Source organism: Lampris incognitus, chromosome 3, assembly GCF_029633865.1.
Source record: "Lampris incognitus isolate fLamInc1 chromosome 3, fLamInc1.hap2, whole genome shotgun sequence".
NCBI classification, from domain to species: Eukaryota; Metazoa; Chordata; class Actinopteri; order Lampriformes; family Lampridae; genus Lampris; species Lampris incognitus.
Genome location: NC_079213.1, coordinates 94,158,995 through 94,174,906, shown reverse-complemented (window position 1 = coordinate 94,174,906; position 15,912 = coordinate 94,158,995). Strand labels below are relative to the sequence as shown.

Here is a 15,912-nt window from a genome sequence, read left to right as displayed (position 1 = left end):
CCCTCTTGTGTTGCTTCATGTTTGTCCAGTGTGTCATACTTATGTTGCCATCATCTATTATCATTGGCTTTAACTGCCTTTACGTATCTTGGCTCCATCAGCAGTGGTCACTTGGGTTGAATATGACTGTCCTCCTCCTGGGTCCCTCTGGGTCTTCAGGTGGGCATAGAGGCTGATCCTGGAGCCGCATAATGGGAGGATGCCAATTTAGCCATTTTGATTGTCTTGTTCCCTTTTTCGTCGACTTTTCTTTTCCTCCTAGAGTCTGTTGTACTGCTTCTCCTCACCCTTTATTGACTTTTCTATTTTTTGATTGGCTATTTTCATAGCCCTTTTTCATTCACTCATCATCATCATCATCAGCGGTTACGAGTATGACCATCCTCGCTCTGGGTCCCTCTGGGTCCTCAGTTGGGCGTAGAGGCCAATCCTGGAGCCACATAATGGAAGGACACCTGCGTGCAACAGCTTTTTACGTGGAGTGGCTGATGCGCCTGCAGCCACCAAACGGCCCTTACCAAGACGATTGGGGACCACCCTCTGTTGCAGCCTTCATCACCTTCACTGCCATTGTGACCTGGAGACATCTTCCGCCAGTTCCGCCGTTGAGGTCTTTGTTGGATCGCACTTCGTCTGGAACCTCCCCCTTGACCTATCACCTTGGGTAACCCAAGCTCCTGGTAGGGTCACCGGACGGCATAGCTCTTGGGATCATTGGTATGCGCAAACGTCTCCACCACAACAAGGTGGTGGCTTGGCTCGGTGGGGCTATGCTCACACCAAGCAACAGATGGAGTATCAGAGCATGGGGAGGGTCAGTTTTTTTTATCATCAGAAGAGGAAGGCAATTAATAATCAGCCCTGATTTCAAGTTCCAACACGACACATATGCTTTATACTTTGTTCAGCAAAGGGATCAGAGAACAAAAAGGCTGTTGGAGGGTGTGTGGTTGTCAACATTTGAAAGCAGTCCCACCATGTGCATGCATGTGGGTTTTTTATGTTTTTGGGTGTTTTTGTTGTCTAACCCACCTGACCCCCTGACGGGGCACATCTCTGGAATCTGTCCCAAGGCCCAGCAGCGGCCTGTATCACAGCAACACTGCATCTTGGTATACTGGCCACTCAACTCTGCTGCACAGCGTCCGTTAGCCAGAGCGGAGAAGCAGGTCCCCACACGCTGGTCTGTAGGAGGAGACGATAGAGTTAGATAAAGAGAAATAGCTAATAAAAGAAAAAGCAAACAGTTGAACAAAGATAGGCACCATTATGCATGGCTGACAAGCAATAGTAGTAAATATTACTATATGTTTGCAATTTGCATGTAGTATGATCAAGCATCATAGAAGGTGTGTGTTTTTTTAGTTTTGAATGCATGTGAGCTAGTATTTTGTGTGAAAAAAAGTGTTATATGGGTAACTGCCTCTTAAGTCCAAATACCAGGGGTGGAAGATGGGAAGCTGGTCTACCCTTTCCCTGGTAGCTGGGTAGGAAGCTACTTTATGGGAGGGGACCAGAAAAGGTTGTTTGGGGTCCAGAGTAACTGCAGGCATCTAAAAGGGGCCTTCTGAAAGTGCTCCTATTTGTTACAGTTTCCCAGGTCAGGGTCAGTGGGGTAGGCAAGGGGGCCGGGGGTTCAAAGAGCGTGTGTAAGGGACAAATGAGGAGGGGGAAAAAGGGCTTTCTGGGTATTTGGACTGGGTTTTTCGTGTGCGTGTGTGTGTGTGTGTGGGGGGGGGGATTATTCAATATTAAGCATGTATTTGAGACAAGGAGCGAGGGAATTTTAATGTGTTCAGAGAAAGAGAGAGGACCAAAAGGGAAAAAAAGCACAGGGGACGAAGGGGGGCGTGCACGTCGATTAACTCTGCTAATGAGCCAGCAGTCTGGAATTAATCAGTTCCATGTGGGGCAATCCTTGCCAATTAAAGAGGACATGAGAGGCCGTGCTATGTCTGGGAACCGCATACACATGTATGTATATGTGTGCACACACACATACACATACATGTTCATATGTACCACACACAATACAAGAGGACAAAGGCTAAACCTTCATATACACACATACATGTGAATGTACACATACAGATGCACGTAATCATACAAAGGCAAATACTTTGTAATGAGACATATATGATCACACATAAAAACACATGGACATATACACATGCTTACACAAATGTACTTGAATACACATACAGACACACACACACACACACATTTCCAAAAGTCATACCATAGACTAGATAGGCTAGACAGACAAACCAATGAGCAGAAAGAGGCAGAGGGAGTGGGAATGACGGGGAGGAAAAGGGAATAAGAATGAGAGAAAGCAAGGGAACGCAAAGGAGAGAAAGAGGTGAAAGGAGAGAGCGAAGTTTCTGATGGGGATGACGATGACTTAAATTGGATCCAGACCGTGGAGCTGTGCCCCGCTACACCAACACATGCTTTCATTTGGGGAGGCGTTTTTACAGACTGTCTGACTGACTGGACGAGGGCTTTTTCAGGTTTCACCGTGAAACAGGGCATTAGGCTCTGATTACGGTCAACCCGTAACAGCTCTTGTTGGCCTACTTCTCCATGACCCCCCCCCCCCCGACTCCTATAAGCACACTTTGTCTGTCTCACTTCACCTGGAAACAGAAAGCCTCCAGCGGAAAAACATAGACTCTGGTTCCATGCTGATACCAAGGGCAGGAAAACAAGAAATAAGCCCCTTACAAACAATTGAGCCCATCCGCATCACCTTACATCTTCTCAGCACTGAAATGCGGAAAAGAAATAAAAAGTTTTTTTTAATTAACAAGGACACATAGTGTCATAGGTGCAAAGCACAACTGTTATGTGACTTTGTTGTGAATAGAACAATGTGGGATCATTGTGTTAATTTTGTACTTGGAAGCAGGCCTAGCATTGAATGCACGTTTTCAATAGAGAACATTACACATTATTTATATAATATTCTGATTTTGCACTTAATATTCATTCATCCATTGTCCAAACACTTATCCTTACTCAGGGTCGTGGGGATGCTGGAGCCTATCCAGCAGTCATTGGGCAGCAGGCGGGGAGACACCCTGGACAGGCCGCCAGACCATCACAGGGCCCACACACACACCAGACACAATACCACCCATTACATTAAATTAGAACCAATGAACAAACTTCTACAATGGAAAAATAAAAAACAATGGAAACTCAGAGATGGCGCATCAATTTAGCCCACCCTTTTTTAGCCCACCTAAGAGATCAACAGAGTTCGAGCCAGGGTCCGAGGCTGTAATAAGTGGGGGGGGGAAAGAAGATAACTTTAATAATCATGAGAAAAAAACTCAGCTTTGCCTTGAAAAAGGAGAAAATGTCACATGCGCTTAATATTGATATTGTAATCTAGACACAGATAGCAGCGGTTCAACAGAGCTAATGCTAACTCGTCTTAAATCACGTTTTCAGCTAACCAACAACCCAGAAAAGCAAGCTGACAGACTAAAAACTTTCATTAAAAGACTGATTTGTTTGAACGTGTTAAATGTGACAGAGCATGTCTTACTTGCATCTGTCAACAGCGTTTCTGTGAAATCTACTGAAACCACATGGGCAATAATAGCAACTGACAATATAACAATGGTGGGGTGCAAAAAAAAATTACCTGTTTTCTTACTAATGAACATATATCATTTAAAAATGAAAATAACTAAGGTCTTACGACAGTATATGGGCTATTTTAGATGCACTAACTTTTGGAGAAGCTGCAACTCTGAATCTATGCAAATGGTACGGTGAAGTGTAGGACCGGATAGTGCCTTCAAATGAGGGTTGAGTTTGCTGTGTTGTCCACTACGGAAGTGAACTTTTTTTTTTAAGTGAACATTTTCTGTTAGCTCTGGATTCATTAGTTGTGTCGTAATTCTTTTTTCTTTTTTTTTTCTACACGGTGGCGTATGTGCATCCGCATATTTGATTTGGCAAAGATTTTATGCCGGATGCCCTTCCTGATGCAACCCTCCCATTTATCCAGGCTTGGGACCAGCACTAAGAATGCACTGGCTTGTGCATCCTCAGTGGCTGGGTTAATCTTATTTATGATAAGATTAACCTAGGCCTAGTACTGAATGTACATTTTCCGTGGACTATGATGTTCGCGGATGACATTGTGATCTGTAGCAAGAGTAGGGTGCAGGTTGAGAAGAGCCTGGAGAGGTGGAGGTATGCACTGGAGAGAAGAGGAATGAAGGTCAGTAGGAGCAAGACAGAATATATATGCGTGAATGAGAGGGAGGACAGTGGAATGGTGAGGATGTAAGGAGTAGAGGTGATGAAGGCGTATGAGTTTAAATACTTGGGGTCAACTGTCCAAAGTAATGGGAAGTGCAGAAGAGAGGTGAAGAAGAGAGTGCAGGTAGGGTGGAGTGGGTGGAGAAGAGTGTCAGGAATGATTTGTGACAGAAGGGTACCAGCAAGAGTTAAAGGGAAGGTTTACAAGACGGTCGTGAGACCAGCTATGTTATATGGTTTGGAGACAGTGGCACTGACGAAAAGACAGGAGGTGGAGCTGGAGGTGGCAGAGTTCAAGATGCTAAGATTTTCACTGGGAGTGACGAAGAAGGACAGGATTAGGAATGATTATATTAGAGGGAACGCTCAAGTTGGATGGTTTGGAGACAAAGCAAAAGAGGCAAGATTGAGATGGCTTGGACATGTGTGGAGGAGAGATGCTGGGTATATTGGGAGAAGGATGCTGAATATGGAGCTGCTAAGGAAGAGGAAAAGAGGAAGGCCAAAGAGGAGGTTTGTGGATGTGGTGAGGGAAAACATGCAGGTGGCTGGTGTGACAGAGGAAGATGCAGAAGACAGGAAGAAATGGAAATGGATTATCCGCTGTGGTGACCCCTAATGGGAGCAGCCAAAAGTAGTAGTAGTAGTGGTAGGTGGCCTATGGGCGTCCCTTTTGCACTAGTATTTCCTTCTGTCTTATTACCTGCTCAATTGACCCGCTAAACTAAACCGTTAGCTTCCTGGTTTAGCATCTTAACGTTTGGCCAGTTCAACGGCATTCTCACAACTTTACTGCTTGAACCCCACACAAATCGTGTGCTCAACATGTTGAAACCACAAACTCACAAGTTATTTTCGAGAGCAACATAAATGCCAGTGTGTTGTGAGTGGGTGAGTTAGAAGCTGATGATGATGATGGAGCTAGAGAGGCTAGGTTCATGAGGTGCTTTGTATGTAAAGGGGAGATCAGGCAGTCCACTTCTCTTTGGTATTTTCATTTCTTCTTGAGACAGTACAAAAGTAACGGGGGGGGGGGGGTAGAAAGAGACTCTGGTGAGTCTAGATTAGATTAGTGGAAGCACACATGAAGCCCCGGAGGCGGGGGAATTAACCATTCCGCTATCTCTGGCCACAGGGGAGGCTAATCACTGAATGTGGGTCACATCAAGAGAAAACAAGAGCAGGGCTTTGGTCTAGGCTCTTCCCCAGCTCGATGATTTCAGGAGGCACTCGAAAACATAACCATGGGACCCGTTGGCTTAGACGAGAAAAATAGTCTGGCGTAGCCTTGGTTTCAGCACAGAGCGGCCTTGGCCTTGAGTTTGAATTAACAATGAGTTTCATGCTTGGGTTCAACTCCAGACAGGTTTAGCCTTGCTGGCAATATCCAGAGATGGTTTGACCTGGGTTTGAGATTTCCTTGGCCTCTCTTTGTTCTACTTGGATTTTGTTCTAGCCCATTTTGGAGCAGTGATGAGACAGAGGAAGGATATCAGACGGTGCTGATACTATATCTGGTCACTGTTTTATTTTTGTTCAGTGGGACTCTCTCTTCCTATCTCTTTTCCCCTCTCCCTCTCCCTCCGGTGAGAAACTTCAGCCAAAGGAAGAGAGATCCAGGATCCAGAAAGAGAAAACAGAGGGGGTGAGAAACAAGGGGTGGGGGGGAAGTGATAAAGAAAGGAGGAAGAGAAAGTGAGAGCACAGGGGTACTGCCTGAGACCAGCGGTCAGACGGGTTAAGAGTTGGAGATCAGAATTTAAAAACAATTTTTATACATATACAAGGACTTGGTGGGTTTCCCACATGTAACATATGAGACGCAACACAAGATTAGTAAACAGGTGCTATATTTAGACAGGAAAGGGAAGTCAAAGAGAATTAGGGAATCTCCCTTCTATATAATGTGTGTGTTAGAAACAGATAAAACTACAATAATGACATATATATGACTAAAATCTTGATATATATAGCCTGTCCCTTGATATTATGGCACTTGTAAGAAATATACTGACAGTAAGTAATACACATAGTGATTTGTGCAATACGGTACTGAGGAAGTGGCATTCGGTAAACAGTTTAAGTTAGACTACTTAGTACTTTACATCCTCTAATCATTGTAACTATACAGTCTGTGTGAGATGAGGCAAGAAGAAAATATGGGCGTGAAGGAGATGGAATGAGAAAAACTGTATACAAAGACGGAAAACAGTCTCTATGCTAGCGCCATTAGAATGTCTATACTGAAGATGTTGGTTAAGGGAAATAGCTCCTGCGCGAGACACTGTTTGCACAAAGAGACAGATGGACAGACACACAAACAGACACACAGAGAGACAGACACACACACACAGACAGAGACACAGACGGACAGACACACACACACACACACACACACACACACACACACACACGCACACACACACACAGGCAGACACACAGACACACATACACCAGCTGACCAACAACTCATTCCCAACAGTCACTTTCTTTGTTTGCTCCCTCTGGGTTCTCTTTCGTCCCTGCTCTGCACCTTTTTTCAGAAACACACACCCAAGATAGTTTAAATAGACACAGACAGACACACAGACAGAGACACACACACAGACAGACAGACACACACACAGATGGACAGAGACACACAGAGAAACAGACAGACACACACACACACACATACACACAGAGAGACAGACCGACAGACACACAGAGACAGAGAGACACACACACATACACAGACAGACTGACAAACAGAAAGACAGACACAGAGACAGACAGACAGAAACGAAGACAGACAGTCACACAGACAGACACACAGAGACAGACAGATAGACACACAGACAGAGACAAAGAGACAAAGAAGAGAGAGAGGGAGGAAGCTACACAATTACAAATTTGAAAGGGGAAAGGAGAATGCAGTGAAGAGGGGTCATTAGACCACTGGGTCATCTTCTCTCTCTCTCTCTCTCTCTCTCTCTCTCTCTCTCTCTCTCTCTCTCTCTCTCTCTCTCTCTCTCTCTCTCTCTCTCTCTCTCTCTCTCTCTCTCTCTCTCTCTCTCTCTCTCTCTCTCTCTCTCTCTCTCTCTCTCTCTCTCTCTCTCTCTCTCTCACACACACACACACACACACACACACACACACACACACACCTCTGGGTTCTCTTTCATCCCTGCTCTGCACCTTTTTCAGAAACACATCCGAGATAGTTTAAATAGAGACAGACAGACAGACACAGAGAGACAGATAGAAACACATACATACAGACACACAGACACACAGACAGATAGACCAGACAGATAGACACACAGACAGAGACAAAGAGACAAAGAAGAGAGAGAGGGAGGAAGTTACATAATTACAAATTTGAAAGGGGAAAGGAGAATGCAGTGGCCATTAGACCACTGGGTCATCACACACACACACACACACACACACACACACACACACACACACGCACACACACCCCAGCTGACCAACAACTCATTCCCAACAGCCACTTTGTTCGCACCCTGTGGGTTCTCTTCCATCCCTGCTCTGCACCTTTGTTTCAGAAACACACCCGAGACAGTTTAAACAGCGTTTCTCCTTCTCTGTCTGTGCCTCTTCATATGTTGCCTTGGGCTTTTTGTTAATTCATCTCCTTGAACAGCTTTCCCTTTTTATCTATTTCTCGTCATTTTCTCTTTGTCATCACGCCCCCCGCTCCTCTCTCCATCTCTCTCAGAGACCACACTGGCTCCACCTCGCCGTGGTTAGCAGCGTCATTTTTTCCCCTCCGCTCTCTTAAGCAATACCACATGACCGAAACCTTAAAGCTTATACCCTACGCCACATCACAGGCAAGCTCGCCCACTACCTGTGAGATCAGCTACTGCCCTGTTTTGTGTCTTTACACGTGATGCACACATGTTTGTAGGTTCGTGTACACCATGTGAACCGGGCCTTGTATTCGGCTGGCACTGTCAACCCCCCCGCCCCCGTTTCTTATTCCCAAACATTAACAAACAAGCCAAGCTATTTTCAGCAGTTGATGAAAGGGGGTTGCGTGAACACCTGAACAAAAGAAAGGGGGGGGGAGAGGTAGAGAATGATATTCATGATGAAACATTGGACGGGAAGCCCTGCAGGCAGGGCCACATGAATTTCCAATAAAAATAATCAAATGATTCAGCTTTGCTACGGGGGCCCTCCATTTAGAGGAGCCGAGCTGGGTCAGCCCTCCGCCAGCGGTACTGGGAAACAGAGCCTGAGCCGTGCGGCTAAAGCTTGAAATAATGTAATAACACCTGGTCGCATTTCACTGTGGCAGCCATTTTGGTTCAAACTGAGGGGTGAGGCTTGGGAGAATACATTAACACCTGGTAGAGTTTCACGGTAGACATCAGCAAAGTAGGTTCACACACAACGCATGTGTGTAAATGACTCAGAGGGGCACTATCATGAGAGGATATTAATGCTGTCAAGACCAAATAGTGAGCCCACGTGTCTGAGCCGGCACATGGTGACCATAGGTCTGCAGGCCAGCTTGACTCATCAGAACACCATTCACAGGAAGGGGGGGGGGGGTTGAAGAGGAGGGAGAAAAGTTAAGGACCAGATGTGAGGGTTTAGGCTAGCCAGGTGAGAGAATGATATAAGGGTAGAAGGCAAAGTGTGTGTGTGTGTGTGTGTGTTTGCGTGTCTGTGTTTGCGTGTGTGTGTGTGTGTGTGTTTGTTACTCACCCACACATCTGGAGCCATCTGTGCTGGTGATGTAGCCTCGTGGACAGGTGCAGACGTAGCTGCCAGCAGTGTTGGTGCATTCTCCTCCATCACACACGCCCGGAATGGTGCTGCACTCATCGATGTCTGAATAACAGGGACATCCATGCACAGTTACATCATTAGGAGCAGAGTTCCTCCCGACATGCGACTTACTTTTCCTGGTAAGTGTTGATCAAATGTTGCGCAAGTGACGAAACATCTCGCTTTGTTCAGGGTTTGTTTAAAACAACTGCAGTAGCCACTTTAAGTAAACGCCCATTGCTCTGGAAGGAGCGTGTTTCCCTTCGAGCAAATCAAATTAAATGGATCTGAGCTTTGCAGTCTACCAAGAGGGAATCACCTCATGTGGAGAAGTCTTTTGGTGAGGCTCCAGCCTGAAACTCAAGCCTGTAAATCACACAATTTCTAATACACCTCAGCAGACTCCATAAGCTATCTTCAAAAACATTTAGCGTCCACTTTCTATTCCACTTTCCACCATACTACAACCCAGGTTTCTGTCCAAGACGCCATGACAAAATTCCCAATTTGTTCCAACAGAGGTGCTGTGATGTATTGTGTAAAGTGTGAATAAATTTTGGAAAATAACCCCCCCCCCCCCGTCCCCTTTTTCTCCCCAGTTGTATGCAGCCAATTACCCCACTCTTCCAAGCCATCCCGATCGCTGCTCCACCCACTCTGCCGATCCGGGGAGGGCTGCAGACGACCACATGCCTCCTCCGATACATGTGGAGTCGCCAGCCACTTCTTTTCACCTGACAGTGAGAAGTTTCACCAGGGGGACGTAGCACATGGGAGGCTCATGCTATCCCCTCCAGTTCCCCCCTCCCCCCCCGAACAGGTGCCCCGACCGACCAGAGGAGGCGCTAGTGCAGCGACCAGGACACATACCCATATCCAGCTTCCTACCTGCAGACACGGCCAATTGTGTCTGTAGGGACACCCGATCAAGCCGGGGGTAACACGGGGATTCGAACCGGCGATCCCTGTGTTGGTAGGCAATGGAATAGACCGCTACGCTACCCGGACACCATTGGAACCTACCTTTTTAGAAAAGAATTTAATGATTTAAAAGCCCAGTGTGGCCCACTACGGCTTAGTAGGCAGAGTGTGACACCAAAATGATCAAGATCAGACGTCTAATTGCTACTGGGGCCACCCAGCCTAAAAGTTAAATGGCAGCGAGGCACTTTGAATAAAAGAGTTTACCACATGTGTGGATAGCCTTATGATAATAGCATCTACGATAGCAGGCAACACAGAAATGGATTTAAAATGAGACTGAGGGCCACACTATGTGGTGGAATAGGCTTAACAAAATGAAGTACGGGGTATAGCTCAAGTGTACAATTAGCCATTGAGACCGTGCCAGTCAATGCAGACCAGTCTACCACTTGACTCATGGATTTCTATGACCTATAAGACTACCTGGCTGCAGTGCTTGGCAGGGCCCACCTTGGTGTGGTAGACTTTATTACAGTATAAAGTCTTATTATTCATGTTGAGAGGCCCCCTCGCTGCTGCATGATGGGGGAAACCAAATTGAAGTTGCAGAAGGTATTGGGTTTTTATGACGTGTCATGCTTATTTATACGCATACGTAATTACTGTACCACTATGGGGCACAATTACAGTATGAGCGTTGATGGTGTGTGTGTGTGTGTGTGTGTGTGTGTGTGTGTGTGTGTGTGTGTGTGTGTGGTGTATGGTGTGGTTGTGTGCGTGTGCAGTTAGTGGTGTGCGCAGTGGGGAAGGGTGGGTTGGTGTTTGTGTTTCTAAGAGCGAGAGAAAGCCAGAGAGCGACTGACACATATCAACGTGTGTGCTTGTGTCTACACTCGTGTGTGAGTCTCGCTCTCTCGTTGTGTATATGTGCGTTTAATGGAACCCGCAGCAGGAGACTAAGAGGCTGCTGGCCTCCAGCTGACTGTTGTCTCATGGCAGAGGGTTTAGGTGAAGGCATGAATGCCCAGCCAAATAAAGCTTGTGTCAGCAGTGGCAGCGACAGCAGGCCAGACTTTACACCCCACAAAGACTGTGGGACTGTCCAGGTCTATGGAGGGAAATGACTGCCAACTATATAAATGACCACTAGTCCCACTCACCTTCACAATGTGTGCATTCCTTGTGTTTACGTGTGTGCATGCATGCATGCCTGTGTGTGTGTGCATAAGTATGTGCATATATGTATATCTTTCTGTAGGTTTATGTACAGTATACATGCACTTTGTTTCATGACATAACCCAATCTGTCAAAAAAGTGTTGTGTAGGGAGTCCGGGTAGTGTAGCGGTCTATTCCGTTGCCTACCAACACGGGGATCGCCAGTTCGAACCCCCGTGTTACCTCGGCTTGGTCGGGTGTCCTTACTGACACAATTGGCCATGTCTGCGGATGAGAAGCTGGATGTGGGTATGTGTTCTGGTCGCTGCACTAGCGCCTCCTCTGGTTGGTCGGGGAGTATGTTCGGGGGGGGAGTATGTTCGGGGGGGAGGGGGAACTGGGGGGATAGCGTGAGCCTCTACATCCCCCTGGCGAAACTCCTCACTGTCAGGTGAAAAGAAGCGGCTGGCGACTCCACATGTATCGGAGGAGGCATGTGGTAGTCTGCAGCCCTCCCTGGATCGGCGGAGGGGGTGGAGCAGCGACCAGGACAGCTCAAAAGAGTGGGGTAATTGTCCGCATACAATTGGAGAGACAAAAGGGGAAAATTCAGAAAAGAAAAGGTGCATTACACGTGTGGAAATATCTATGTGCGAGTTTATTCAGTACGAATTTGTGAGGGTGCGTGGGTCTCCCCGAGCGTCAAACCAACGGGGAGGTCCGCGCACGTAATGAGAAAGTCTCCCACATGCCCTAAGTGTTTCTTTGTTGAGCGCTAACAGCTGGTATTGTGCCAAAGGACTATATTTATGGAAGGAAAATGAAGGGATCAGAAAAGCAGAAAGAGGAGGAGGAAAGGGGAAAAAGGACTGTTAAGAGTGGTCTGAGCTAAAAGCGAGCTTTGAAACCAGGTGGGCTGTTGTGCTCAAAAACGGTCCTGCAGCCTCGACATCTTAACAGCGCTGCACCCTAACTGCCTGCAAACCTCACTCGTTCCACTGAGGCTGTGTTTGCGCGTTAACGTTGGCACCAACAGGGACATTTCCATAAAAACCTCTCCCAAAAGCCTTTGCCAAATTGCATGCAAGATTTCACAAAAATCGGGGCTCCTCTACAGACGTAGGATTTATGGCAAGATATAGATCACAAGTCCTTTTTACAAGCTGTGCAAATGCGGCACACACTTTTGTAAGTTCAGCTTTTCTATCGCATAATGAAACCTCAGCGCCACCTCCACAACGGGGCTGCAGTCATTTTGCTTTCCCTTTTCGTTTGAAATGTAAATTAAAACCGAAAATCCCAAAAAGCGGGTAGGTCTGTCATTATTATCAGTCAGACACTTTCCAGTTGCATTTAAAATGGAAAGGCTGAAGCTGTGTATTGCAAAAGTAATGACAGGGAACTCATTCACCTTTTCTTTTTTTCTTTTTTTTATAGAACCAACAGAGGACTTTTTTTTCATGGCGGATGAAGAAAATAAATTCCCAGAATTCATTACATGGAAGAAAATAACCCCTGACGCTCAAACTGTTTCTCTGGCGGACATGAAGCCCGGAGAGAGTGTTCTTAGTCCAGCGTTAGCAGATTCATGGTCATGGCTTGTATTTTGTCCAATTAGGCTTAAAAGCTGTGACTTGAGTAAGAGCGCAAGTGGTGTCGCTAAGAAATGTCACTTTGAAGTTCACGTCCTGTCACACCAAAATATTTTTTTATACATTTTTTTCTCCCCAATTGTACTTGGCCAATTTACCCTATTTTCCGAGCCGTCCCGGTCGCTGCTCCACCCCCTCTGCAGACTACCACGTCTCCTCCGATACATGTGGCGTCGCCAGCTGCTTCTTTTCACCTGACAGTGAGGAGTTTCACCAGGGGGACGTAGCACGTGGGAGGATCACGCCATTCCCCCCAGTTCCCCCTCCCCTGCGAACAGGCACCCCGACTGACCATAGGAGGCGCTAGTGCAGTGACCAGGACACATACCCACATCTGGCTTCCCACCTGCAGACACGGCCGATTGTGTCTGTAAGGACGCCCGACCAAGCCGGAGGTAACGCGGGGATTTGAACCAGTGATCCCCATGTTGGTAGGCAACGGAATAGACTGCCACACTACCCGGAGCCCCACACAGAAGTATTTTTGATGTGCAAGTGGACAGTAGTGCAATTTTCCACCAGTAATGAGTACACTGCAATTAATTTTTGATAAGATTCCTAACAAAGACCGAAGCATGTTTTTCCCCCACCCTCTCGTTATGAATTTGTGAAATAAATACTTCAATCTGTGACCTGAAAAAACACATAAAAGTGGTTACAGTGTTTTGCCTTTGTGAAGTGGTGTAGTCCTCTCTTTAAAACTCCCCTGCCTCTTCTCATCGGTCCCTTCAGCCCACAGGCTTCTGAGTCACAGCCCTCTTTGTAAAGACCGGTAGGCCTGCAGTCGGCGTGGGAACACTCTAACTATTCATTGTGTTTGCAACACAGGCAATAGTTCTTGTGTGTGTGTGTGTGTGTGTGTGTGTGTGTGTGTGTGTGTGTGTGTGTGTGCGCGTACGTGCGTGCATGCAGAATTTTAGGTACGACAGGTCTCACCCCTGAGTGACCCTCAGAGTCTCTCCCAACCAGCTGTTCTCCTTTACTCTGTCTCTATCTGTTTCTCGCTTTCTTTTTCTGTGTTCTCTCTCTCCCTCTCTCTTTCTCTCTCAAGCTCTCTTCCTCAGTCTCTCCTCATAATCATCGAAAGCACGTTTCCTCTGGCGTAGAAGCGAGTTTGAAAAGGGTAATGAGATGAAGACGAGAAGCGTCAGTCTAGGATATCTAAGATCCGAGTAATCAAAGTATCGATTAAGCCTTTACACTACGTATGGGTAAAATCGTCAATGTCCCGTGTTTTTCCACACACAGTCTTAAACCACTTTTCCAAGTTTCGGGAGCATGTCGCCCGTGTACTTCTGTTCCAGTTGTCGAGTCCTTAAGAGTTGTGGTGGAATGTGTCTACAAGGTCCACACCCAAGCCCTGCTGAGCAGCTTTCCACAAGGCCCCCATACGCTTCTTACTGTAAGTACCGAAGCATGGCTCTCACCCAAAACCACAACAGTGCACTGGGATTTCAATGAAGTCATACTCCTTGTTTCCTCCTTGACATTCAAAAGTAAATCATCTCTCGTACATCTTGTGCTAATAGGCTGTCATGACCCTGAACATGGTGTCATTAGTTTCTAGTCCTTTAGTGCTGCTAGGATGTATGGAGCACTAGTGATCTTATCTGGTGTGGCTGTTAACCATGATAGAGGTTCACGAAAGAAGAATTTAGCGGCAATAATTCAAATGTTGCCGCAAAGCTAGTGGACATTTCAGCCTTGGCCTTGTTCAGTAAAATAGATGTCATCTGGCTGAAACCGTTTAAGGGCTCTTGGTAATCCTCCCCAAAGACTAAGAACACATAGGCTGCAGTCCAAAAGCCACAACCCCTGCTTGGCTAACTATCACACTGTTTTCCCTGGGCATTGTTTAAATTCCATCCAATCAACACATAGTAATGTGACCCTCTGTGTATGTGTATGTGTGTATGTGTATGTGTGTGTGTGGGGGTATCTGTTTCTGAATTGTTCTTTGGCTAAATACATTCTCTGGACGTGTGTGCACATTTTAAACACATTGAACGTTACCAACTTAAGGCCTCTACACACCGAGGGCATTTTTATATTTTTCGAACTGTTGTTTTTGTCATGAGTACTTTCATAAAGAACGCAAATATTACGCAGTGAAAAAAAAACGACGTAATTTTTTTTTGGAATGAGGTTGATTTTTCTGAGCCCTCGCACTGCAGATAACGGCATCGACCAATCACGTTGCGTGAAATGGACTTCACATCACAACTCCTCATGACAATGGCGGACCTGTTGTTGAATGTTTGTGTTTCTCATCACCTTGTATTGTATGACCAAGGACACAAAAATTATAAAGACAATGAACTCAAGGACAACGTGTGGAGGAACATCACCGAACATCTAGGCTATCTATGTAGTTTACTTTTGGATGTAGTAGAGCTGCTAGCAAGGCAACCCTTCCTTGCCGACTCAGAGCCGGTCGCGGTGTAGCGCAATGGAGGAAATACACCCGTCGAGGGCTGGACCAGCAATGGGTGGGGGTCTCCCCCATGACTCCCAAAGGGAGGGTGGGGAGATCCCCATGCACCACACTGCTGTACCTGAACCAACTGAGTCCCCCTCACGTCTCGCGAATTTGTGACAGAAGACTGGGTTTTTGTCACAAATTCGTATCGCTGCCAGTATGAATAGTTTTGATGCAAATAATCACAGGCGAGTATTTAGAATTTTTGTGTCGTTAATTCATCATATCCCCGGTGTGTAAATTCGTTAATGCCTCCAACCTGCTGCAATAGTGTCAACATTAATTCAAGAGAATCTAATTCAAATTATTCTACATTAAATCAATATTAGGATTAAATAATAAAGTATAGTCGTGTATTGTGTGACTTGTAAGAATGCTTGTTTGGGTTTTTTTTTTGGTTTTTTTGGATCCCCCCCCCTTTTTTTTCTCCCCAATTGTATCCGAACAATTACCCCACTCTTCCAAGCCATCCCAGTTGCTGCTCCACCCCCTCTGCTGATCTGGGGAGGGCTGCAGACTACCACATGCCTCCTCCAATACAGCGCGTGGGAGGATCATGCTATTCCCCCAGTCCCCCCCCCCCAAACAGGCACCCTGACTGATCAGAGGAGGTGCTAGTGCAGCGACCAGGACATAC

At 46.4% G+C, this 15,912-nt stretch overlaps 1 protein-coding gene across 1 annotated transcript in view; it reads right to left on the bottom strand.

Annotated features, from left to right (window-relative positions):
* The window catches only part of fbn2b (fibrillin 2b), a 109,371-nt gene that overhangs the window by 40,146 nt on the left and 53,313 nt on the right, over positions 1-15,912 (bottom strand). Inside the window, 2 exon segments of the mRNA XM_056276303.1 lie at positions 1,033-1,185; positions 9,001-9,126. Coding sequence (XP_056132278.1) covers positions 1,033-1,185; positions 9,001-9,126 — 279 coding nt within the window.